This window comes from Heterocephalus glaber, unplaced genomic scaffold, assembly GCF_053883595.1.
Source record: "Heterocephalus glaber isolate CG9 unplaced genomic scaffold, H.glaber_assembly_v1.0 deba00001481, whole genome shotgun sequence".
Classification (NCBI taxonomy): domain Eukaryota; kingdom Metazoa; phylum Chordata; class Mammalia; order Rodentia; family Bathyergidae; genus Heterocephalus; species Heterocephalus glaber.
Genome location: NW_028258317.1, coordinates 1262667 through 1287196, shown reverse-complemented (window position 1 = coordinate 1287196; position 24530 = coordinate 1262667). Strand labels below are relative to the sequence as shown.

At 38.2% G+C, this 24530-nt stretch overlaps 1 protein-coding gene across 2 annotated transcripts in view; it reads right to left on the bottom strand.

Annotated features, from left to right (window-relative positions):
• The window catches only part of Svep1 (sushi, von Willebrand factor type A, EGF and pentraxin domain containing 1), a 235937-nt gene that overhangs the window by 62772 nt on the left and 148635 nt on the right, over positions 1–24530 (bottom strand). For both annotated transcript variants that reach the window (XM_004848137.3, XM_021261140.2), the window contains 12 exons: positions 22885–23042; positions 21858–22059; positions 18949–19124; positions 13669–13793; positions 12565–12688; positions 11474–11644; positions 10360–10533; positions 9767–9886; positions 8141–8317; positions 7840–7924; positions 7039–7230; positions 4425–4592 (listed from right to left, as the gene is read on the bottom strand). In XM_004848137.3, the coding sequence (XP_004848194.2) occupies positions 4425–4592; positions 7039–7230; positions 7840–7924; positions 8141–8317; positions 9767–9886; positions 10360–10533; positions 11474–11644; positions 12565–12688; positions 13669–13793; positions 18949–19124; positions 21858–22059; positions 22885–23042 (1872 nt within the window). The remainder of the gene's footprint in view (positions 1–4424; positions 4593–7038; positions 7231–7839; positions 7925–8140; positions 8318–9766; positions 9887–10359; positions 10534–11473; positions 11645–12564; positions 12689–13668; positions 13794–18948; positions 19125–21857; positions 22060–22884; positions 23043–24530) is intronic.

Genomic DNA, 24530 nt, shown 5'->3' with positions numbered 1-24530 from the left:
ATGTAATAAAAAAAGAATTATGCTCTTGATTATATAAATGACATATAAATCAGTAAGAAAAACCGAACAAGACAGATACAAACAGTTCCTTCATGGAGTAAGAGAGTTCAAATCCCAAGAAAGCTCTGAGAATTATTTAGCCTTACCAGTAATTTTGGGGGAGGAGCAGTAAGACAAGCTTACAGAGCTATCACGTTGGACACAGTGATGGTGAGGGGTGGCACTGATGTGGGCAAAGATGAGTGGGGGAAACTCACACGTGACTTTCAGGTATCAATGGGCATGATCGCGTTAAGATGCTGTTCGATCCCATCTTGTGAGATTACAACCACGCATATCCCAACAATTCCACCTCTCAATAAGCCTGAGATGCTATTTCATACGCAGCAGGAAACATGTGCAAGGATATTTACTTCAGCCCCGTTTATATCAGCCTACAAAGTGAAAATAAATAAATCTTCTACCAGCAGAGAAAGAAATAATTCAGAGAGAGCTCATTCTTACAAGGAAGTACTAGGAAAAAGTAAAAATGAGTTCAGTTGGCTACCAATGGGGAAAAATGTAAACAGATAATGGTATGTAAAATTTTTAAAGAATTGGGCCGTGGATTTAGCTCAAAGGTGACATGCCTGCCTAGCAAGCACAAGGTCCTGAGTTTGATCCCTGGTACTGGGGGAAAAAAAAAGTTTAAAGAATAGAGTTTGAAGCATCATATCCAAAACACATAAACCAATAAAATATTTGTGAGGATATATATATATATATATAACAAAAATTCACATTTGTTACTTTGAAGAAATTAAAGACTGATGAGGATGGCTTCTAGGTATATCTGTAATATTGTATTTCTTTTATAAAAAGAGATCTAAGGTAACTATGGCAAAATTTAACATGTACTTTGAACAGAAGTACTTATTTCCCTCTCTCCCTCACTCCCTCCTTCCTTTCCTCTTCTTTCCTCTTCCCCATTACCTTCTCCCTTTCCTTCTCTTTCTCTTACTTCCTCTCCTTTTCTTGCCTTTCCTCTTTCTTTCTTTGTCTCTTCTATATGCTTCAAATGCTTTGTTACAAATTTGACCAGAAAAGGAATAAAGCAAAAGCTTTCCTTCCAGTGTAGCCACTCCCAGAGGACACCACAGAGAGGACAGTGTACCTAAAGGGGCAAATACTCTTTCTCTCATCCAGAGTTTTAATTCAGAAAAATAAAAGTTTCTTGGAATAGTTGATATTTTTCTTTCAGGTAAAATGTATAGTGGTAGTAAAAGTAAAGCTTGAGGAGCCTGAACTGATCTTGATATACATAGAGAGCAAGATTAATTTTGATTAACACAGAGCTCTGTTTGACTTGATCTTTAACACTCAAAGGAACAGTATAACCAAGATTATAGCGAGTAATATTAAATCAAAAACTTGGCTGAATATAAAAAGGGAACAACTTAGCTAACTAGTACCCTTCTGTTGTAAACAAAATACCATATTTACAATAGGTGAAGGTGAAGCAATGCCACCCGAAATATGGGGTGGATTCTTGCCCAGGGCTATAATCAAACTATTGTGTTAAGAGATACTGACTTGTTTGCTACTGACTAGAGGAGAAGAGCTGGAATAAGGTGGCCAGCTCCAAATGGTAACCAGTGGCTCTGTAGAACAAACCTATGACCTTGGTTGCCTGCAGGGTGGATAGGGAGATATACATTAGGATATCCATGGGCCCAAGGGCACTGGATTAAAACCATAGATTAACCAGCTAACCTCCCAGTCTTGAGATATTGATGAACTAGATCAGTTTTCCACTGATATGATCATCTGGCTGCTATCTTTATTTCTTTCTTTAATTCACACAGAAGTCTTTTGAATAATGTAAAAATCCTCTTCAAATGAACGGGTTTGTTATAATTTCCATTATTGTTTTTATTGCTTCTTTAAGTAAACCACCTTTAGATCTAGATAAATGTCATGATTGACCCAAGTGAGACCCTGTGAGCAAACATCCCAGCAAAAGACACAACAGGCAACTACTAGAGGGGCCATGGTACTCATAGTAAACAGAACAGATGCCCATAAAGAAAATTTAGGATGGAATATACAATCTCCCTGGCACCAGAGTCCAGTGTTGTAGCACACCTGCGCTGACTGTCCTTGGACCCTCAATCATACTCATTCCACTCCAAATTCCTTAGGCTTACAGCCCCCTTCTCAGAACCTATAAAAACTTAGTTTCTCTCCCAGCTAGCTGATGATATCATTCACAATTTCAATCTGTATTTAGACAAAATAAATCCAGCCTTTTTCCCACATAAAGCTTGGGTCCAGATAGTGCTTTGTGCACCATTTTAAACAATACACATTAGGCAGACATAAAACTCTTCATATGATATTTTAAAGGTGATAGTTGTGAAGAAGTGTTTGATTTGGGAAGAAAAAGTGAAAACATAAACATGCATATATTGTGATCTTTAAAATTTAAGAATATATGCCAAGACAAAATTTTGAGAAGAAATGAGGTAATATATTACTATTACTTGTCTGTGAGTAGCAAAATTGCAGGTGACTTTTAACTATAGTTTTGTATTTTCTAGTTTTGTATGACAATCATGCTTTACTTTTTTTTTGAGACAGAGTCTCACTTTGTAGTTTAGGCTGGCAATGAACTCACTATGTAGGCCAAGCTGGCCTTGAACTCGCAGCGATCCTCCTGCCTCTGAGTGCTGGGATTACAGGCATGCGCCACCATGCCCGGTTTATGCATTACTTTTTAATTAGAAAAAACCCCAGCAGTTGTTGATAACTATATTTTATTTGGAATACATGTGTTTACTAGGTTATCACAAATAATTAAATTACTACTTTTAAACAGTCTTATGCAGGTTACTAATTCACAGTGCACAAATGGGACCATCAAAAGGCACTCCTGCACTGACATTTTAATGTTAAAGTTTTCTTGTTCATTAAAAGTGTTAAGATTTGGGATTCAGAAAGTTGATCTCATAACAGTTTAGCATAGAATGGTGGTTACCAGAGGCCAGAGAGAGAGGGGAGTGGGGAGAGATGGGGTGAAGTTGGTCATTTAATTAGGTAAGTTACAGTTAGGTAAGAGTAAGATGTCTACAGATAACTACAATGTATTGAGCATTTTAAAAAGCTGGAGGAAAGGATTTTGAAAGTTTTCACCATAAAGAAATAATAAATAAATGTTTAAGGAGATAGATATGTTTGACCTGATATAAACATTATACAATGTATACATGCATTAAAACATCACATGATACTCCATTAATATGTACACTTTTATATTTTTGTGTCAATTTAAAATAATTTAAAATGATTTATGATTTCAGATAATATACAAATGTTCAACTCGCGTGATCTTTTCGCAATAATATTTTGTCGCCACCTGCTGGCAGTAGTGTGTTAGTGGATGGTCTACACAGGTGAAATGACTTCCATGATACCACAGAAACTGGGTCCTCTCATCTGTTCCCTACTCATCATAATAATGGGTAAGTTTGTTTACTGAGGCTTTTTTCCTGGACGAGCCGTACACTGTATAACTTTGTTTCTTACACTATCCATAAGTATGAACCTTTAATGGATTAATTTTACATAGGAGGGCAACCAATGCACACAGAAGTCACCCCATGTCCTCAAGGCTACACAATTAGTGAGGGACAGCACTAGATACAAATACAGAGAATGGCAACCCCTCTCTGTTGCTTCCAAATGTATGAAAAGCAATTGCAGTAATTAAAAGTGGGAAGTTCTACTAATGGTGAAAATATTAAATGAGGAAGCATGGGAAAAAACCCGATTGTGATGAGAGGCAAATCAGACAAGGGATTTAACTATTCTTATAGGTTTCCTACAGACCCGATGCAGATCATCCTAGAGGATCTGTATCTCACTCCCAGACTTTCTCCAAGATTAAATGATATCTTGAAAAGAGATCAAATAGGAATGAGAAAGCCCTTTGTAATTTGCTTCCAGCTTTGCCAAATATTATGTCAGAATAAAATGAGATCATCAGCAATGTTAAAACCTGAACTTTATCTTTCAATTTTTTTTCCCCAGCAGACATATCATCTTTATGCTGTGATTTAAAATCTTGCCTTTGGTTTGGAAGAAGATAAATACACAACTATCTATTTAAATGCGTTGTTTGCATCTTTGATTAAAGTACAAAGATATTGTCCACTGCATTGCCCAATGCCTGTTATTTAATTTAATAAGCTTAATGAATTCCAGAAAATATTGCTTGTACAGGAAAATATGCTCCCTCTCTACTGTCAGAAAATAAGAGCATAAAACTCTCTTTGGCTTTGGCTGCCAGGAAATTTAATTTTGTGTCCAGTGGAGCCTGTCTCTACAGTCAGGAAGTGTCCTTTACTTTGGCTCTCAGTGCTCCTTTCCTCACAGGCTGTACTTACCCTTCTTTGCATGTGTAGGTGACTGTGTTCCCAAAAGTGAAGTTACTCCCGGTGACGACAGCATCTTTGATGGCAGGTGGCTCTCCACAGGAGACAAGGTGGCAGGTAGGTGGTGCTCTGTCCCAGCTGCCAGAAGCTGTACATTCAATGAAGGAAGGGCCCTGTAAGCTGCAGGAAACAAGGACGGGTCACCACATCACCCTCTCACCAGGTAATTGTTTATTGCTATGGAGGTAAAATAGGATTTAGAAGGCTATAAAGGACATTTACTTGAAGAGTTTTAGTTCATAAAAATAATGTTTCTTAATATTTTATTGTTTTATATGAAAACAAGGGAAATCTGAACAGGCTATGTATCGTTTAAAACAATTAATGGGTTAAAACAACAACCATTTGATGCAAAATAAAATTTAATGTGCTGACTGGTGGTGATGTAGGGCACTTCAGACCTGGTGAATAGCAGATTACTTAAGTGAAAAAGGTTAACAAGCTGATTAGGATCCAGCTGGGAGATAGCGACCTGCAGACAGGTAATCAGAGTAACTGATGTCAAAGGTCACTGCCCTTGGTATAAGCCTGGGCATTTAAATCATATTGCTATGATTCTGACCTCTGGTCTTTGATTTCCCAAACTAACTTTGCAACCCTATGTCATAGCTTATCTGCCTTTGCTTTCCAATATGATTCCCATTGGCTGTATTATTCACTCTACTTTCTGTTCACTTAATCTATTTAACTTCAGATCCTGTTGACCACCTTCCTGATGACATCTTGACTTTCTCTACTGTTCATTCTACTTGAACACACTCACCACAGCCAGCCTACAGAAAGGGAGAAAATCTTTGTCAGCTACTCTTCTGACAGAGGACTAATATCTAGAATATATAAAGAACTAAAAAACTTAACATCAGAAAATCAAATAGCCCAATCAATAAATGAGCAAATGAAGTGAATAGACATGTCTCAAAAGAAGCACAATGGTCAATACATATATTAAAAAATGTTCAACATCTTTAGTCATTAGGAAAATGCAAATAAAAACTCCACTGAGATTCCATCTCACTCTAGTCGGAATGGCTACCATCAAGAAAGCAAAAACAATAAACGCTGGTGAGGATGGGGCAGGGGAGGAACCATTCTACATTCCTGGTGGGAATGTAAATTAGAACAGCCAATATGAAAGTCAGTATGGAAGTTCCTGAAAAAAATAAAAGTAGAGCTACCAAATGATCCAGCTATACCACTTCTTGGTATACATCCAAAGGGATTAAAGTCAGCACACTATAGGGATACTAGAATACCCATATTTATTGTGGCGTAACTCACAATAACCAAGATATGGAACCAGTCCAGGGGCCCATCAGCGGATGAATGGATAAATTATGGTACAAATACACAATGGAGTATTATGCAGTCATAAAAATAACAAAATTTTATCATCTGCAGGAAAATGGATGGATCTGGAAGTGTCCAGTGAGAAAAGTCATATGCAGAATGACAAATATTGCATGTTCTCCCTAATATGTGGAATCTAAAAAAGATGACATGAAAGGAGAACAGAAACTATTGGACCAGAAGAAGGGCAAGGGAATAAGAGAAGGGGGAGGAGGTATTATGGTGAGCAACAGGAAAATGTATATGATCAAAATGTATTTTACTGGGCCGGGGATTAACTCAGTGGTTCCACCACCTGCCTCACAAGCGCAAGGTCCCGAGTTCAATCCCTGGTACCAAAAAAAAATGTATTTTACACATTCAACCCTCCCTCAAGGTAAAATTAGGGGGGAGGAGGGACAAAGGGGTAACGAGGGGATGAGAATGATAAAAATATATTATATGCATGTTCAAATCTGCCAAAACACAGCCCATTAGATGGTACAACTAATATGTACCAATAAAAAGGATTTGAAACAAAAAATTAATCTCTTACACTATTGAGAACCTAGGTCCTTACCTTGATGGACCCTTTTTTTCCTGTACTGGGTATTAAATCCAGCAGGGAGTTACACTCTCAGCTTTATATTTCATTTTTTGACATAGTCTCGCTAAGTCACTATGTTGTCCAGACTGAGCTCTAGCTCTGTTATTCTCCTGCCTCAGCCCCCCAGAGTCCTGGGATTACAGGTGAACATCATCATGTCCAGCTTTCACATGCTTTTTTGAATGCAGTACTACGCAATATTGAGTATAAACTTGGTCTGCTATTTATTTAAAAGCATCCATGACAAAAGCATATCATTGAATACTGTGCTATGTTTCACAAAGAGCTTTTGCTTTCATGTTTAAAGTCTGAATGCTTGGGGCTGGAGATTTACCTCAGTGGTTTCGCCACCTGCTGCACAAGTGCAAGGACCCGAGTTCAATCCCCGGTACAAAAAAAAAACCAGTCTGAATGCTTAAGCAGTTACCATACAAGGACCTGCAGAATCACAGGCCGACTATTTTCTTGAGCATTTACTATACGCTAGCTTTCAGGAAGCATACAAATTTGGGGATATCCTTACATTTACAAATTTGTTTTAAAGTCAACCAGTTACATACAAATGAATCCTACAGAGCAAACAATGAGCAAGAAGGTATTGTAGAAAGCTGGGCCAGTATCCACACACTTTACCTGTATCCCCTCTCACATGAATACAATGTGGTGGAAAGGTAGGTGAGCCCACTCAAAATGTATTTTCCATTGTTTATCTTCTCAGGGCTAGAACACTTCACCAGTTCACACATAGGGGAAGAATGACTCCAAGAACCGCTAGCAAGACAAGATGTTTCTTTATCACCAGCCAAAGTATACCCCTTATTACACCTGAGGGAGAGAAAGGAAAATTATAGAGTATAATTTGCTTTATTTTGCATAATTTTGTCTGGACCTTAAACCTCTAAAATATTGGCATTTTACACATATTGGAAAATGTGTCTTTTTTGCCTGACTTAATTAATGCTTAAAAATTTATTCCAAGGTTGAATACAGTATGTCTTCCTCACAGGAACCTTGCTTAGGAATAAATAGAGGACAGATTTAAGGATTTGTCCTGTCTCCAGTTTGAGTCATGGATTACTAGTTGTAAACAGAAAACCCCCATTTTGAGAGTGGCTAGTCTAGTCTCTGAGCTTTCAGGCTGGGAACCAAAGCCCACTAATAATCAACAGTAATCATTAGTGAGGAGTGGCTTCCTCCATGACATCCATCCTCAAGGGATTGCTGTGGCAATGACAGGTCCTGGCTCAGGGGATTTAAGGATTCTAAATATGACTACCATTAAATTATTGGGTTAGACTTCTTCACACTACACTTCATTCAATTAACTCCATATGAATTAAAATATGTCCTCTGGGGTTGTTTCTCTCAATATTATACCACTAATGGCATGTCATCAACAACTTCTGCAATGTAGCTTTTATTTCAGACACTGACCTGTATGTCACTTTACTGCCATAAGTAAAGTCTGATCCATCAATGCTACCATTTTCTGGAATAGCTGGTGCACCACAAGAAATAGCTGAAAGGAGGGAAAAAATATGGCTTTTCTAAGAATGTGTGTGTAAAAACCCCTGAATGCTCAAGGGACAGTTTTACATTTCTTTTTGCCTGTCATGTTTAAACATAAGCCTAATATTTGGGTTTCAAAACAAAGAATATGGATACAAATAACACTTGCCATGTCTAGCTTTCTAGAATTGCCAAATACAATAACGTGGAAATTAGCTTAATATACCTTCACAATGTGGTCTTGCGTGATTCCATTCTCCAGAGTCCAAGCAGGTGATTCTGGTTACTCCTGTCAGTTGATATCCTTCCTCACACGAAAATGTGACCTCAGCACCCACTGTATACATCTCACCGGAATAGTAGCCATTTTCTGGATTTTCTGGAACCTTACATTTTATAGGTTCTTAAAGAAAGTTTTTGTAGGAATAGTAAGTGGCTTTTACGCAACCATGAAAAGTTCTCACAGTAAAAGAATTTCACTATAATTAAAGTACCCATGAAAATCCTGAGAAAAACATTTTTGAGGGAGATGAATAAAGCTCCGGGGTCTTCAAATTGAGCCACATCCTTAGTCTTTTTTAATATTTTATTTTGAGACAAGGTTTCACTAAGTTGTCCAGGTTGGGTTTGAACTTGTGATCCTCCTACCTCCACCTCCCAGGTGTACTCCACTACATCCAGTTCAGAAAATATATTTCATAGGCATTTAAACAATAACAACAAATAAAATATACAAGACTTATCTGGCCAAAACATAGTTTGTTTGTTTTTTATGGGGAAGCAGTGATGATGCCAGAGCATGGCTGAGAAGTGCTTTACCTCTCCCATTGCACCCCCAGCTCACACCCTATTTTAGAAGAGCAATTGACTTTGTCTCAAGGTGATGTAAAGGTTGCGCAATAGCAGGCTCATAGAAGTTCTTAGCCTCCCTTTTCAAACACACTGTCGACTAAGGCCCTCCTGCATGCAAAGCAGGAGCCATTTACCACTGAGAGATTAGAAGAGAAATGATGAAAGCTATGTTTGAGGCTGGAGTTGATCAACAAGAGTGACTATAATTCTCGAATTCTCAAAAGGGAGTGTATATTGATTCAATCCTTCCTTACACAAGTTTCATGATTTGTTCTTAAACAGTACACAGATAATGCAAATTTTCAGCTCTCTCTCTCTCTGTCTCTCTCTTTCTGTACTTTATAGTGGGAAACATCTCTATAGCATGTACAATTCCTGAGAGTTTTTTTCTCTGTCCTAAATTACAGCACTTTACCTTGGGGACCCATAGCCAAAATGATCTTACTCATTATTTTAAGTTCCTCTTTACTTCCCATCTGATTGTTTTCTGGTAGTTACTTCTCACAATATACATAGAAAGACATCAATGGGTTGAGAGGTGGGCCAAGATTATCAAAGTTATTGCAAGATTTAGAGATGTGGTACAGCAAGACGTCTATGTTTTGCAGTGATATAATTGTATGCCAGAGGCAGGGGAAAGATATTAATGGTAAACATTTCTAAAGAATTTCCTTGGCTCTGATAGAGGCAAAGAGGTCATTGATTATATTCCTAAACCCATTCTATTATTCTTGTGCTATGCAGACATTTCTTCAATATTCTGGCAATATAGTTGGCTCTCAGTTTTGTATTTCAGAAACAGACATTGGAAGAAGCAATGCTAATTTAAAGAACATTTAGTTATTACTTATGTGTCTTTTAAAAGATGTTTATCTTCTCATCTAAGTGTATGCCCTTTGAATTTAAAACTATTGTCTTATTTTAAATTTATATGCCTTTAAAATATATACTCTAATAAAAAGTTGAAATAAGAATTTCTGGTTTTGCATATAATGGTTACCTGCACATTTTTTACCATCTCCTGTGTATGGTGGGATACATGAGCATGTGTAGGATCCATTTGTATTCAGGCAAGAAGCATGCTCATTGCAATCTGATCCAACCGCGCACTCATCAACATCTGAAACAAAGACAGATTACAAATATTCCAGTTGATTCATTTTTTTAAGCATCCAACATTATTTTTATACAAGTATTGAAGTTTATTCATATTTTATATATCAAACATCTGTTTTTAGTTTTAAATCATTTCCCCTTAATACATTACACTATTTTTACAAAATTTAAATCTGTCAGAATTACATTGCAATACACAAGAAAAACAATTATCTCTTAAGTTTATAGGTGGGCAAGCTGTAGAAGAGGGTTAGTTAAAGATAGTCTTAATATTGAGCCTGATAAAATGTAAAACATTTGTGGCACCTCTAAGGGCTGTTGCACCGTCATTATGGCTTTGCTGGAATTTACTGGCAAGAGATGGAGTTAACAAAGGAATTCCAAGAGCCACAGGAATTTATAGTAGTTGTTTCCCAAGGAGCTGGAATAAACTCAACATTTACAACCCAATTCTGTAACTGTCAACATTTATCTCACCAAGGCATGATGGTGAAATGCCATTCCAGCTCCCATTATCTGTACAGAACATCCTTGAGTCACCCAACAAATAGTAGCCATTGTTGCACTGGTAGGTTACTGTGCTGCCCGCATAGAAATCTTCAGCTGAATAAAAGCCATTCTCCAAGGGGGGAGGCACCCCACAGCTAATGCCTGGAATGTGACCCGGAAGAACACAGCTAATTAGGAGCAAAATGCTCAGTGGAAATCGTATTCGCATTAAAATACTTCTATGATGTTCAGTTAAGCATGGATTTTTCATTGTACACAAACACTGCATTGAGAGTACTGTAGGAGCCATAGCAGGCTAGAACACACATGAAGCATATCATCTGGCTCCTAGTAGGCATGCAACCCATTCATGTACAGGATTCTACTACTCATTAGACACTGCCTTAGGTGCTGGGGTTATGGCAGTGACCCATACAAAACTCCTCCTTGTGCAGTTTGCTCTATAGTGAGGTAGATGGATAAGAAACAGGTAAATATATGTTAGGTCAGTGGCAATTCTCAATTTAGAATGGTAGTCTTGGTTCTACCCAACCCTTTCGCTTTGTATTTCCCTATTATGATTTATTTTTCTAGCCCTTAACATTATTATCTACTATAAATAATATTATATTTGCTTACTTTTCTGTTTCTTTTATCAGAAATGTAAAGTCCATAAGAACAGGGACTTCTGTCCCAATGTCTAGATCTTCAGAACGCAGATCAATGCCTGGCACATAGTAGGTACTTTAAACATTGTTGAGTAAATGAACGAATCATTCTCTTTGACTGATTGTTAGGAGACCTCTTCTTATCCCTCCCTTCCCCAGCCATGACGGATGTCTCTTTGGACCTTCAGCTTACCCAGACTGTCTTTCCCTCACACCCAGTTTCTTGTGCTACCTTGGAAGCATTCACAACTGGTCTATCTTCATCTGCTACCTCCCCACACAGCTCCTTACACAAAGGAAGGACTCAAGTGAATATCTGCTTTCTTTGCTACTAGGAAGTATTAGCTTATGTCTAGAATTTCTGAAAAGTGTCCACGGCTTGGCTTCAATACTTTTCAAGAGCCACTGAAGTGACTTCAGCAAAGGGAGCTCACGTTCACAGTGAGGGAGTGGCTGTGTCCACTGTCCTTGGTTGAGACAGTACTGCATAGGATTCCCAACCATCTGGAAGCCAGGATCACAGAACAGACTGACTCTGGAGCCTGGCTTTAAATCTCCTGATGCAGTTCGAAGATGAGGTACTGATCCATCTAGAGGTGGGCAATCTGAGGGCAAAGAACACAAGTGCAGAGCTTGTCAGCAACACAGCAGTAGGAATAGCAACTTGAGGCATCAAATCTAATTTTGCACCAGCATGAAAGAGCCATTCTGTTGATATTAAAACACATTACCACACACCTCAACCACTGACAAGCCAAATTATTACAAAAAACCTTTTGAGTCAACAATTTTCCCTCTTTTGATAAAAGTCTGCTGAATATTTTAATTTGATTTATTTATTTTTGAGATAGGGTCTCACTATGTAGCTCAGGCTGACCTTGAACTCACAGTGATCCTCCTGCCTCAGCCTCCTGAGTTCTAGGATTACAGGTATGCACCATCATGCCTGGCCTGCTAAATATTTTAAAATGGACAGATGGCATGTCATGCATGTTAATGAAATGTTCTTATAAATTACCAAAACTATGAATTCTAGAACCTTTTAAAAAAACTTATTTAAATATATTTAATTTTAGGAGACAGTTTTGATCATCCAGAGTTGGACTACTCAGTGTGTGGATGACAACATTTCTCTGTGTTTTACCTGCTCCTAGACAGGGAGTAGAAAAAACAAAAAAACAAAAGAACAACTCTATGTTAGGTAAGAGGATAGGACTTCAGTGAACAGTTAAAAAAAAACCTATCCTTCCTCTCACCCTATCTGCCTAATCCTTTGACCAATTTTCACCTTTGTCCAATTTTTCTTCCCAATTAATCTGTACCTTATTATTCAAAATATATTTTAATATTTGAAAAATCCTTTGGATGGGCATAAAGTAAATATGAGTTAATGTTAAGGAGTAGATTGATGGGCACATATGATTTGACTACTAGAGAATTTTGAATTGTTTTCTTTTGCCAGGGTAAAAGATATCTCCAGGGTAGCCAAGGGATGGTGAAGTTGACAGAAGAAGGAAATTCTCACCGGAACAGAATATGCTCTTGGAATCAACCTTCACTTTCCCCACAATTCCTGACAAGAAATCAGGCCAGGCTAACACATTTCCTCTACTGAGTTCTTCTGGGCAGGAAGTAGCCAGTGATTTCACCTGAACATTTAAAAACACAATTTTAGATAATTGTTACTTTACCACCAAGTAGGGATTATTTTATTTAGTCCCATTAAAACATTTGGAAATGTTTTGTGGGTGGAGGTGAAGGGAAGCAGTCTTTTGCATGGTATGAGTTCAGAAGCAACAGGAAAATTGTCCTCCTCCTTCACTCCAACCTCCATCATTTCCTCTCCCATTAAACTCATTGTTTTTTACTTCTTCTTTTTTTAAAAACTCATTGTTGATGGAAATTTGAAATCCTATGCACAGAGCTTCTTATTTAGAGATTTGAGGTTTGTTAAGGGGTCACAGAGGTCCCAGCCCCTCCATTCTACATCTTTGGCCTCTAACATAGAGTTGAAGAAACAGACTTAGAGAGATTCTGCCACTACAACTGTAAGAGTGAACATTTATCAAACCCTTGCTTAGGGCCAAACAACACCACAAGTTTATACACTATTTTGTTCATTCCCATCAGGACTCTGCTGTGTAGTTCTACTTTTCTATCTTTTATAGATAAGAAAACTGACACATAAAGAGATGAAGTAAAATGCTCAGAATGATCCCAGTTAATCTAACCTGTGGTGCAAATGGGATTTGAACATGGGCTGACTTCCACTAACTTATTTGCTGCTATCTACAGATGACATTGCAAGACTCCCAAGTTTCTGCAAGTTCATTCAGAGAGATTTGAAGTATCTCCAATACTTTTTCTAGCTCTGAAATCACAAGATTTTACAAAATATTCATTTCCAATAAAGTATAAAAATCTCAGCAAGAAATCAGAAAAGGATGATCAGTGAAAATTACTATAGATAACTTCTACCTAACATAGACCTTAACTCCCAATGATATCAGTGATAAATTCTGATAACTAAGAGCTGAGAATAAGATACATCATCATTAGGCTGCTCACAGTTTCACTAGGTTTGTACCTTTGCATCTCATTACTGTCATACACTGAAAATGGAATTGACCTGCTGTGGAGACAGGACATAGTCCCAGAGGTTGAGCTGGCTTATGGAGCCCACAAAAGACTCAGCTGGGTTGAATCCCTCTCCTTTTTTGTCTTGCTCTTGCCCAAGAACTAATGCACCGCCACCTATAGAGAGAGAGAGAGAGAGAAAAAAAAAAAACGAAGGAAAACTGGGCTGATGGTTGGCTATTCCTAAAATACTAACTTAGTGAAAGTATAACCAATATAAATGTATGAAAGAAAACTATTAAAAAGCTAGATTATGTAATTTTATTACATATTTTATCAATACAAACTCAAACTAAGTTTATGTAGCAACTTAAAAAATAGTTGGACAAGATTTAGATTCTTATATTGGATTTATAAATATGTAACTTTAAAAACAACATACAATACATATAGTGTATATAAGATTTTATGCCAACAAAATAGGTAAGTCCTCTTTCACTTACTTTTTTCTAGAAAATTGCCCCCTATGGCAGCCTACTAGTAGCTGCACTTCATTTTCCTTATACTTGTGCCACAATTCTGTAATTTCTATCATCAATTTCAGGGAGCATTCTAAATTACCAGGGACCTTCTAATTGGCAAATACAAAGGAAGCTGCAGTATTCATTTCTCCTGACTTCCTGTAGCATCTGTTTCTATTCACCATTTTATTGGATTAAACCATCCCTCCTGGCAGTTCTGGATGGTCAGTGTTTGCCAGCTCTCCCTTCTACCTTTTTCTACCCTTTGCGTCTCAAAGGTTGTCTCCTCTGAGCTTCATTGCCCAACTTCTTGTCCTCTGGCTTCAGTTTGTGGCTGGCCCATGGCATGACCAGTTTAAGATGAGAAAGTGAGATAAGAGAGAAGTTTAATTTCCTGGATTCCTTCCTTCCAGGCAAATGAAGGAGAGATGGCAGCTTTTCCCCATTTTAGTGTCATTGTTCCCATTGTGTGATTCCTTTCCATTGCTACAGGTTTGTCTAAATCTTTGCAGTGACTCCTATGTCTGTCACTTCTGGCCCATCTCTTACAGCTTTTTGTTGTTGCTAGTCATGTGTGTCTGCCTATCATATTTTGGTGCTCTTTGCTCTCCCCATATTTTTGAAAATAATCATTTGTTAAATTCTCTTTAGTTAGCCCCTTTTATGTACCACCTATTTCCGGCACAAGCCAGACTGACATCAACTGGCTTCCAACACAGAATCCTCTCCTTCGTTTTTCTAAAACTGTTCTGCTCCATCTGAGCCTCCCTTCTCTGTCTGCCTCTTAGTAGCTTGTGCACCCAGGATTTGATCCTGTGGCTTTCTCTCTTCTCCTTTCAACTGTGGTTCCTATGGCATCCTGCTTGCTTGGCAATTGCTGTCAATAAACTCTCCCTTAGTGATTTCCCAACCTATATTTTAAAAATAAGTTAAAATTTAACATAAACAGAAGAAAATTTGGAAAACAAATTATAAAGAATTCCTCTTGGGGCTGGGGATTTAGCTCAGTGTTTCTGCCACCTGCCTTGCAAGCTCAAGGACCTGAGTTCAATCCCTGGTACCAAAAAAAAAAAAAAAAAAAGAATTCCTCTGAAACAACCCAATAATTTTATGTATTTCTTTCCAGGTTATTATTTTTATTATTGCTACTGTTATTGTTATTATTATTATTATTTTGTGTGGAGGGGTATTTTAAAACACAACTCAGGATCATACTGTATATGATGCTTCAATCTTGCTTTTCTTTTCAAACATGTTCTCATTTTGTGAATTCTCATAGCATTGTTATGTCATAAGAATGCACAGCCACCATTTGCTTAATTAATTAATCACATATTACCAGATATTAGAGTTGCCTCCAAGTTTGGTATTAAAATAACACTGAGAGAAACATACTGATACATAAACATTTCTTCAGATCTTTGATTATTTTCTTTAGATTGATTTCCAGTAGTGGAATTGATGGTTCTAAGCAAAGAGTTTCTCTAAAGCTTTTGACGTAAATTTCTAAATAACCTCCCAGAAAGGTTGTATGAATTTTTACACCTGCCAGTACTCTATACAAGTGTCACTATGCTGAAACCTTGCCAATTGTATTCTGTCAATAAAAAAACTTTGCCAATTTGATATGAAGTGATAACAGAAGTATATTTTAGTTGCATGTACCTCTGTGACTTGAAATCTGAGAAACTTCAATCTTAAAGTCTTAAACCAAACACAGAATCTTTTCCTCCCTCATCAACTCTTTTTCCTAGAATTCTTATCTTAGCTAATAGAATCTTTAATAAACCTGCTCATGCAAACTGAAACTAGTCATTGCTATGGACTGAGCTGTGCCTCTACCTCATTTATATGCTGAAGCCTTAGCTCCACATGATAGTTATTTAGGAGGTATAGGATTAGCACCATCTTAGTTACTTTTTTCTTGTTGCTGAGACAAAATACTGGACACTCAGAGTTAAAGGAGGAGAGGTTTATTTAGCTCACAGTTTGTAGAGGTTTTAGTCCATAATTATCTGGCTTCACGGCAGGGTGGCATGGCAGACAGGCATTGCAGAGGAGAAACAGCTCATGGCAGGCAGAAGGTAGCAAAGCAAGCAAAAGACAAGACAAGCCTCTTGTGTCCAGGCTACTGGGATTAGGGTGGTGCCAAACCAATCAGTGGACTGATTTAATAATCATCCACCCTTAATCCTAGCACCCTTAATCCTAGCATTGCATCTTGAATCAATCACACACTCTAGATTCAGCTGCCCCTGAAAAAGCTGCATCTATGCCTGGACGAGGCTTTGTGGGGACATCTAGACGCAAACCATCACAGCACCCTTTTTAGAGGAGTCACCAGCAATCTTGCTCTCTCCCTCTGCCTTGTGGAGACACAGTGAGAAGGTGGACTGTGGATCAGCTTGGAAGAGAGCCCTTGCCCAAATAGAACACACCAGTACCCTGACCTCAGATGTCTAGCTTTCAGAACTGTGAGAAACTTAGTTTCTGTCATTAAGCCACTCAGTTTATGGAATGTTTTTAATGGTAAGCCAAGCAGATTAAGTGAGCCACTGAGGCTGTCAGCCAGAGCCCCCAATATCATGGGCTGTAATCCATCCTACTCATCCTTCCTGCTGTGCTCAGACAACCATGGCTTTAGATGGTTACTGTAAGTTTTCTTGTTTCCTTTCCTTGTTCTTTTACTCCACTTTTCTCTCTTCCATCAGGGTTTTATTTTCCTTTTTTAAAAAAGCAATCAATGCCCCTTTTGAACTGTACAAGTAATCTATATCCATTTTGAAAACAACAAAAAAGAACAAAGAAAAAACAAGAAATCACCTGTGGCCTCACCACCCAGAGAAGAGATAGTTGAAACAAAAACACACTAATTAAACAAAAAGAAACTGTCACCCAACCTCATCTGATAATAACACTTCCTATTCAAATATCTTATTGTCTCTTAGTTTCCTAAGGGAAACTGTGCATTCTTTGAGGGACTTACAGCCCATCACTGGATTGTATTTCAGCTTCTTTCTCTATTATCTCTCCCTTTTCCACTTAACTATTTTACAGGGAATTTCCAGCCATGCTCCTCACACAGATCCCATTTGTGGCTCACTGCCTCTGCACACAGAGCTCTTCCACACCAGTCTCCTGCCCAGCTATGTCTGACTCATCCTGTGAGATATAGGCTAAGCTCAGCAGGTGCTCATAAAGCTACTAAAGAGATGATGTCTACAATAGCAGGCACTGGACTTGGATGTAAAAGTGGAGCTGAAAGCTTCACTGCCTTGGAGAGGTTATAATTCTAAGGGAAATACATACATAAATAGTTGTCAATTTCCATAGATACTTTCCACTATCGTCAAAGTGTACAGATGACAGTAGAACCAAAAGAAAAGGTTCAGTGAAGAAGGTGTTATGGCTTAGCTCCAAAATGTCCCCCAAATTCTCATGTGTGTGGAAGGTGATTCAATCATGGGGTGCTATACTCCTTAGTGGGTTAACCCACTGATGAATCCATATCTGAATGTGCTGCTAGGAGGTGAGGCCTGTAAGGAGTGTGACCTGGGGAGGGTGTGTCTCCCTCCCTGGCCCCACCCTTCTCTTTCTCTGTTGTGTTTTTCATTTATCTCAAGTTTCCCTCCAAGAAGAAGCATAGCAAATCCTTCCTATGGTTGTGAAATTAACTTTCAGGGACCTCCCCTCACTAGTGTGTCCTTTTGTCTTCTGGCTAAAGACTTCTTTGTTGCTTAGTGATTTTTCACATATGCCCTATTGCTGCATTCTGATCATACCAGGAACTACCTAAGCTCCCCTGGCTGCCATCTACCCCAGCCATGTTAAACCTGTCAGTAACTTCCCATTGATTTTAGTTATAACCCTCAATCCTTAATCGCCCTATAAGGCTTGATATGGTTTGGTCATGACCTCCATTCAAGCTCCATGCTCCTCATTCCCTCTTTTAGTCTGCATCCTAGATACATCAATCTTCTTTTCCCAAAGTCTTTCTCCCCCCACCCCCACCCCGCAAGCACAATCCCCAGTACCAAAAAGAAAAGCCTTTCTTAATATTAAAAATAATACATATAAACAACAATTACTAAAAAATATAAAATGAAGATCTATTTTGAGGCTTTGTAAAGATAATATCATCACATTTTCATGAATATTAGGTCCTTTATACTATATTTATTTATATATTTATCCTAGTTTGATACAATTTACTTCTATGTTAATTTTTAAAATTTTGAACTGTTTCTAATTTTTTTCCAGGTACCATTTTAAATATTTGAAACAAACGAGGAAAATGGAGAATAATGATCTTCTGCAGATGTGCCTAGATGGAGCAAATATTGCTATGTAATACCCTTGCATTTTTAAACTATAGTTCTCCGAACATTTATTTTAAAGTATTTTTAGAGAGGGAGTTGAGTTTTCTTTGAAACAGGGAACAAAAAATGAACAGCTATTCACAGTGGGACAGTTTGTATGCTGATCGCAAAACAAAGTCCCTACAACAAATAAACAATACTCCTCAAATCCAACAATTAATCTTTTTCTTTCTTGGAAGACAGTTAGCAGGCTCTTGCTAGTTCAGCTTGCTCCTTGGTAATATTACTCTCCCTCAAAGGCATTTCTTACACAGTTTCATACAGCTCACCTAAGAAAAAGCATCTAGTAACTTACAGTCTGAGTAGTAAATGAGAGAGAACTGTGGATTTTTGTCTGAAACCAAGGCCAACAAAGCAAATAAGCTTGATGTCCACAAATGCACCACCACCTCTAGAATCTAATAGAATTATACTCATTTTTCTTATGCATACCAGGTATGGGAGTCCCAACAGAGAGACCTGTGCCACTGTCAGATAATTTCCCATCAATATAGACTTTCCAGACTCCACTGGCACTTGTCCAAGTGATTGCAATGTGATGCCAACTGCCGTCATTCACCGAAGGACAGTTTGTTATCCTCTCCTTGCCATTCACATAAAGAACCCAGCTGTGGAGAGGAAGATTCCAGGGAACAGTCATTAGTCATATGTTGCAATCCTTTCTGTGGGGCATGTTCCTATTTTTCTTCTTCTGTGGGTAAAGTACTCTGTGTAAACCCATCAGTCCCTTTTTTCCATTTGGCTATATTTCATAGAAGCATATTTGATTTTATAATTTCACTTAACTGTATCTCACTTGGAAATCTTGTGTTTCTTCAACACTGAGGGGTAGGAAAAATTTTTCAGATGAGCCAAGAGAACTGTCCAATTTTAGACAATTCACCATCTGGCTATTTTGGAAAGAGGGTGTAGAATGAAGGTACTTGAGTTCTATAAATGTCAGACCCATATCTGTCTTCCAGAATGTGTGCTTCCTATGACTAAGAAAAACCTCAGCTATTCTATAGAAGGTGAATATGTTTCACGGCTGCTGCTATGGCCTGAGAATTTGAATATTTTATATTTCCTCAAAATTCATATATTAAGATCTAATCACTCTTGTTTGTCTCATAAATAAACATACACATAAATGATAAAATAAGAAAAAGAAAGGGCTGGGTTGTAGCTCAGTGTGAAGGCCCTGGGTTCAATCCCCAGTACTGCAAAAACAAAGCAAAACAAAACAGAACAAAAAACCCTCACACAAAACAATATAGGTTTTTGCAAGTGATTAGGTCATGGGGGCAGGGCCCTCAAGAATGGAATTATTGCCCTTATGAAAGAGGTCCAAAAGAAATCCCCTGCTCCTTCGTCATCTAAGGACGCAGCAAGAGAATGCTGTCTGTGAATCAGCGAGGGCCCTTACCAGACACCAATCCTGTCAGCATATTGATCTTAGACTTTCCAGTCTCCAGAATTGTGAGAAATAAATTTATGTTGTTTACAAGCCACCCAGTCTACAGTACTTTGTTATAGCAGCCCAAATGAACTAAGAAAACTGCTGAAGTAGTTACATGGTAGGCAAGGTACCTGAATCCAAAGAAAATAATAATTAGTACTAAGCAAAAGTGTTCAACTGGAAGAGGTTTTCAACAATAATGCCACCGAGGGAAATGAAAAAGACAATAAGTAGCTTAAAGTGAAAAATTTTCAAAAGCAAACGGAGAAAAAGAAATGATTAGGGAAAGTTGATAAGGAAGATTAAAAATTCATTGAATACCTCTCCCAGAATCTTCTCACCTTTTATTCAAAGATGTTGTAGAAAGGTAGTATTTTTGCAGTATTGTTTCCTTCCTGAATTTTCGTCTCCCTATTCAAGTAGGCATTTTACCTCAAAGGCACAGGGGACCGCAATACTGATTATGCCCAAAGCAGCCTGTAAGCAGGACAGGCTGTAAAGAGTTAATCCCTCAATTGGCTTGTTTTGAGAAGCGAGTTGGGCCAAAGCTTACATGCTGAAGTCAGGGTAACTCGCACCCATATTCCATTCCCACAATGAAAACCTTATTAAGGGCCGGGGATTTAGCTCAGTGGTTCTGCCACCTGCCTCGCAACCACAAGGACCGGAGTTCGATCCCCAGTACCAAAAAGAAAAGAAAACCTTATTAACTAGAAGGACAAGCTTCTAACTACAACCCTACATTTTGTCTATTCTGTTCCTAATTCAAGAATGCTTTGTCTTGTCCTTTATAAGCTTTGCTTGCATTTGTATCCACAGTAACTTCACGGCTGGATGTCCTCACATGTAGTTCTCCTTTAGCATGTAGTTCACTTTTACCCCAATTGATTACCAATAAAAATCAGTGGTTTGGACTGACCAATGCCTTTGCTGGATGAGCAGCGTTAGACTTCCTGGCTTCCCAGTTTCTCTGTCTCTTTAGTTCTAGCTTTTAGTATTTGTTTCTCAGCCTTGCACCATAGAACTGAGCAGGAGATTAAAACCTACTGCAGAGGTCTCTGATACAAAGGTGGGCTTTTGCAAACTTCTTAAATGTTTTTTCTAAAAGCTCGAGTCCATTAAGAAGAATAATGTTTGAGGATAGGAGATTTCCACTAGAACAATGAAACTTCCCAGACTGTGGGGTGGAAAGAGAGTTCAGTGTGCTTCTGAGGGCTGTGAACTGCTCATTAGAGGCCAACAGTGTGGATGAACTGGAGAGGAAAATGCCACATGCCCTATCCAGCTTGAAGGTGTAAACCTACATCCTTGTCAATCCTTGTCAAGGACTGAATATGTGAAAAAGATCAGTGGTCTTAAAGGGACCACAAGAGGACAAGACAGTGGACAGCTCAGCAATAAGTAGTGTGGATAGATGACCAATGGCGGAAGTCCTGCCCAGCTCTGTGGCTCTTGCCTTACCCTTTGGAGGTCCTGTTGAACAAAGAATGAACCTCAGTCTTAGCGTCTGGGTTTGAGAGTTACCTCTGTCCCTAACGGGGTATGAGATTCAGGTCAAATTATTTAGTCTGTCTGAAATTTTGTTTTAGTATCTATAAAAGGGGTGCTAATATCTCAGGTCATTGTGAAGACTGAATGAAGTAATATATATGAAAATACTTAGAGATAAAACACAAGGTGTGTGTAACAGCTGTCACTAAAACATTGTCTTTTTACAGAACTTGCCCAGATGTTCCACTTGACTCTTGCTACCCTATTGTCCCGATGCAGCACCTAACTCCCCACCACTGCCACCTGATTCCCCATCCCCAGTGTCAGAAATTGTGCCCTTGCCAGCAGAAGGTTCTAACTTGATTCCAGGATCAGCTTCTAAGTGTAGCCTCTGCCTGACACTTCAGCTTACCCATTATAATCAGTCAAGAGGAAGGTATTGTCACTGTCATCCTCAAGGGCATAAGAGATTGGTGTCCCATAGTTGAAGGCATCAGAGGAATTCATCCAGAACACACAGGTTATAGCATGGAGAGACGGAAGCACACCATCTAGCATGACGTACCCATAGATGCCAGAAACTTCAAAATCTAGGTTAAAACCTATAGACTGTTCTGCAACAAAGAGGAAAAGTGTTCAGACTGGGGCACTTGGGAGGCATTTCTCATTGGCTACAGTAAGCAGTATTGTCAAAGAAGCTAATAATAAATATGATTCCTTGACGAGCAGTTTCAAAGCTAAATCTAATGTACAAAATATATTTCACATTCTTTGAAATAACCAGTGAATATATGAGATAGCAAAAACACTCAATTATGAAGGGTTGCAGAAAGATAAGGAGTAGTTGTAAGGAGACGAGGAATGGGGATGTTGTTCCAGTTGAAATACTGAAGCACACATGTATTCTGATGACAAGAACTTTATGGAGAGGAAGTGATCATGCTGCACGAAAGTAGCTGGTAAGCGCAAGGGCATCACCTGCCCCTCCCCAGGGCTCTGATTTTCCTTACTTCATGAGCAGTTCAGCTCTGCCTCAAACCTGCAAAACCTACTGGATAAAACAAATGTCCTACAGCTGAAAGACTGCAGTCCTCCAGGAAAACAGTTTGGCTTTGATCTACTGATTCTCTAACAGGTCCATGGACTCTCATCTAAGTCAAATGACTTATAGAAGTGTCCTTTCCAAACACATAGAAGAGTTCTGCTAAATTCGGTTTTCTCCACTTCTCCCACACAATTCTAGGCTTCAGGTTCCTCATCTGTGCTACTGAGGATATGAATAATAGCACTTAGTTTATTGGATGGCTGTGAAGATTAAAGTACAAAGCACTTAGTGCAGGTTTTGGCATTTAGGTAATGTATGGTACAGGTAAAAATCGATATTGCTTTCATGTTATTGTTTTTAGTATTGTTGTTAATAACACTTTGTTCATATCTACCTGTTTCACACCTGCTGCCTGAAAATCCTGGACGACATTTACAACTGTATGAATTTAATCCATCCACACAGGTGGCCTGATTTCTACACGGGTTAGACTGACACTCATTGATGTTTGATTCGCAGTGTGACCCCATGAAGCCTGCTGCACAGTGGCACCTGAAGAAAACAAAATGTTGTAATGATCAGAACAGCTATGGAAAGGTATTAGAGGCATCTCTCATTCATGATAACCTTGTCTTCAAAGACTTTGCAAACTGAAATGCTGAAACATATTTTCCTCATCCAAATAGTTACTTTTTCCAGTTAATCTGAATAAAACCCATTTGAAACAACATGTATTTAAGTAATAATAATGATTATAATAACAATGGAAGGTAGTTCTTGTCCAGTTGAAATATTACTTACGTTTTATAGATTCTCTCCCCACAGAAATTCTTGGTAAAATATAAAAATTCAGGTGTTGTTCCAATGTCTTTCTATATATTTTGCCAATCTTTATAGCTATACTATAAAGACGAGAGTAATACTAGTATGATTCCCACTTTACAGATGTGTTAAACTATGGCTAGAAAGGCTAGTAGTTTGCCTAAGTCTTGTTACTAAGTAGTGGAGTGGGATTTTGAAACTTGTTCTCCGTGCGTCATACAGCATTGTTATGGTATACAGCAAAATCATCTAAACTCATCAGAATGGAAATGATAAAGTCAAATGTCAAGGTTGTTGTGAAAAAAGAAATCTCATATAGTGAGTGGAATCACAATTTAGCAATGTCAACAGAAGTTGAGAATTTGCATTCTCAGAGCCCCAAACACCATTTCTTGTTATCTTCTCTAGGAGAGTATTGCAGAAGATGTAACAAATGTTCATAGCAGTATCATTCTAAATGTCTATAAAGAGGAGAATGGGAAAAGAAATCATAGTATACTCATGTAATGGATACTAAGAAGCAACTGAAACAAATGAACCAGAGTCAAATATATTCACCTCGACCATACTTGAAAACAATATTGAGTGAAAAAATTTAAAAGGATATCTATAGTGCAATACCTCTTATGTAACATGTAAAACTGCATAGTGCTTATAGAAGTCATACATACAGTAAAATATAAACCCTGAATGAGAAAGATGTATATCAACTTCAGAACATAGTGACCATTTGAGAAGAAGGAGAAGGAAGAGGGAGGAAGGAGGGAGAAAGGGAAGGAGGATGAGAGAGAGAGAGAGAGAGAGAGAGAGAGAGAGAGAATGAATGTGTGTCATAGGGAATCCAACCCTATCTTTAGAACTTCTTTAAAACAAAGGATGTGGCAAATATGGCAAAATACTAAGGTTTGATAATCACAGTGCTAAATGTGTGACTATTATTGTTTGTAATTTTCTGTATGATGGAAATATTTTATAATTAAAGAGGATATAGCACTAGCACATTCATATGATTACCTCTTTTTTGGGGGGGGTACTGGGCATCAAACTCAGGACCTTGTGCTTGTGAGGCAGGTGGTGGAACCATTGAGCTAAATCCCCAGCCCCTATTACCTCTTTGATATTGACCTGATGATGATTAATATGAATAAGTAGTATTTGGGTGAGGTTAAAGGGAAATTTCAGTTGGAATTGGGGGATTTTACTGAGTCTCTGCATCTG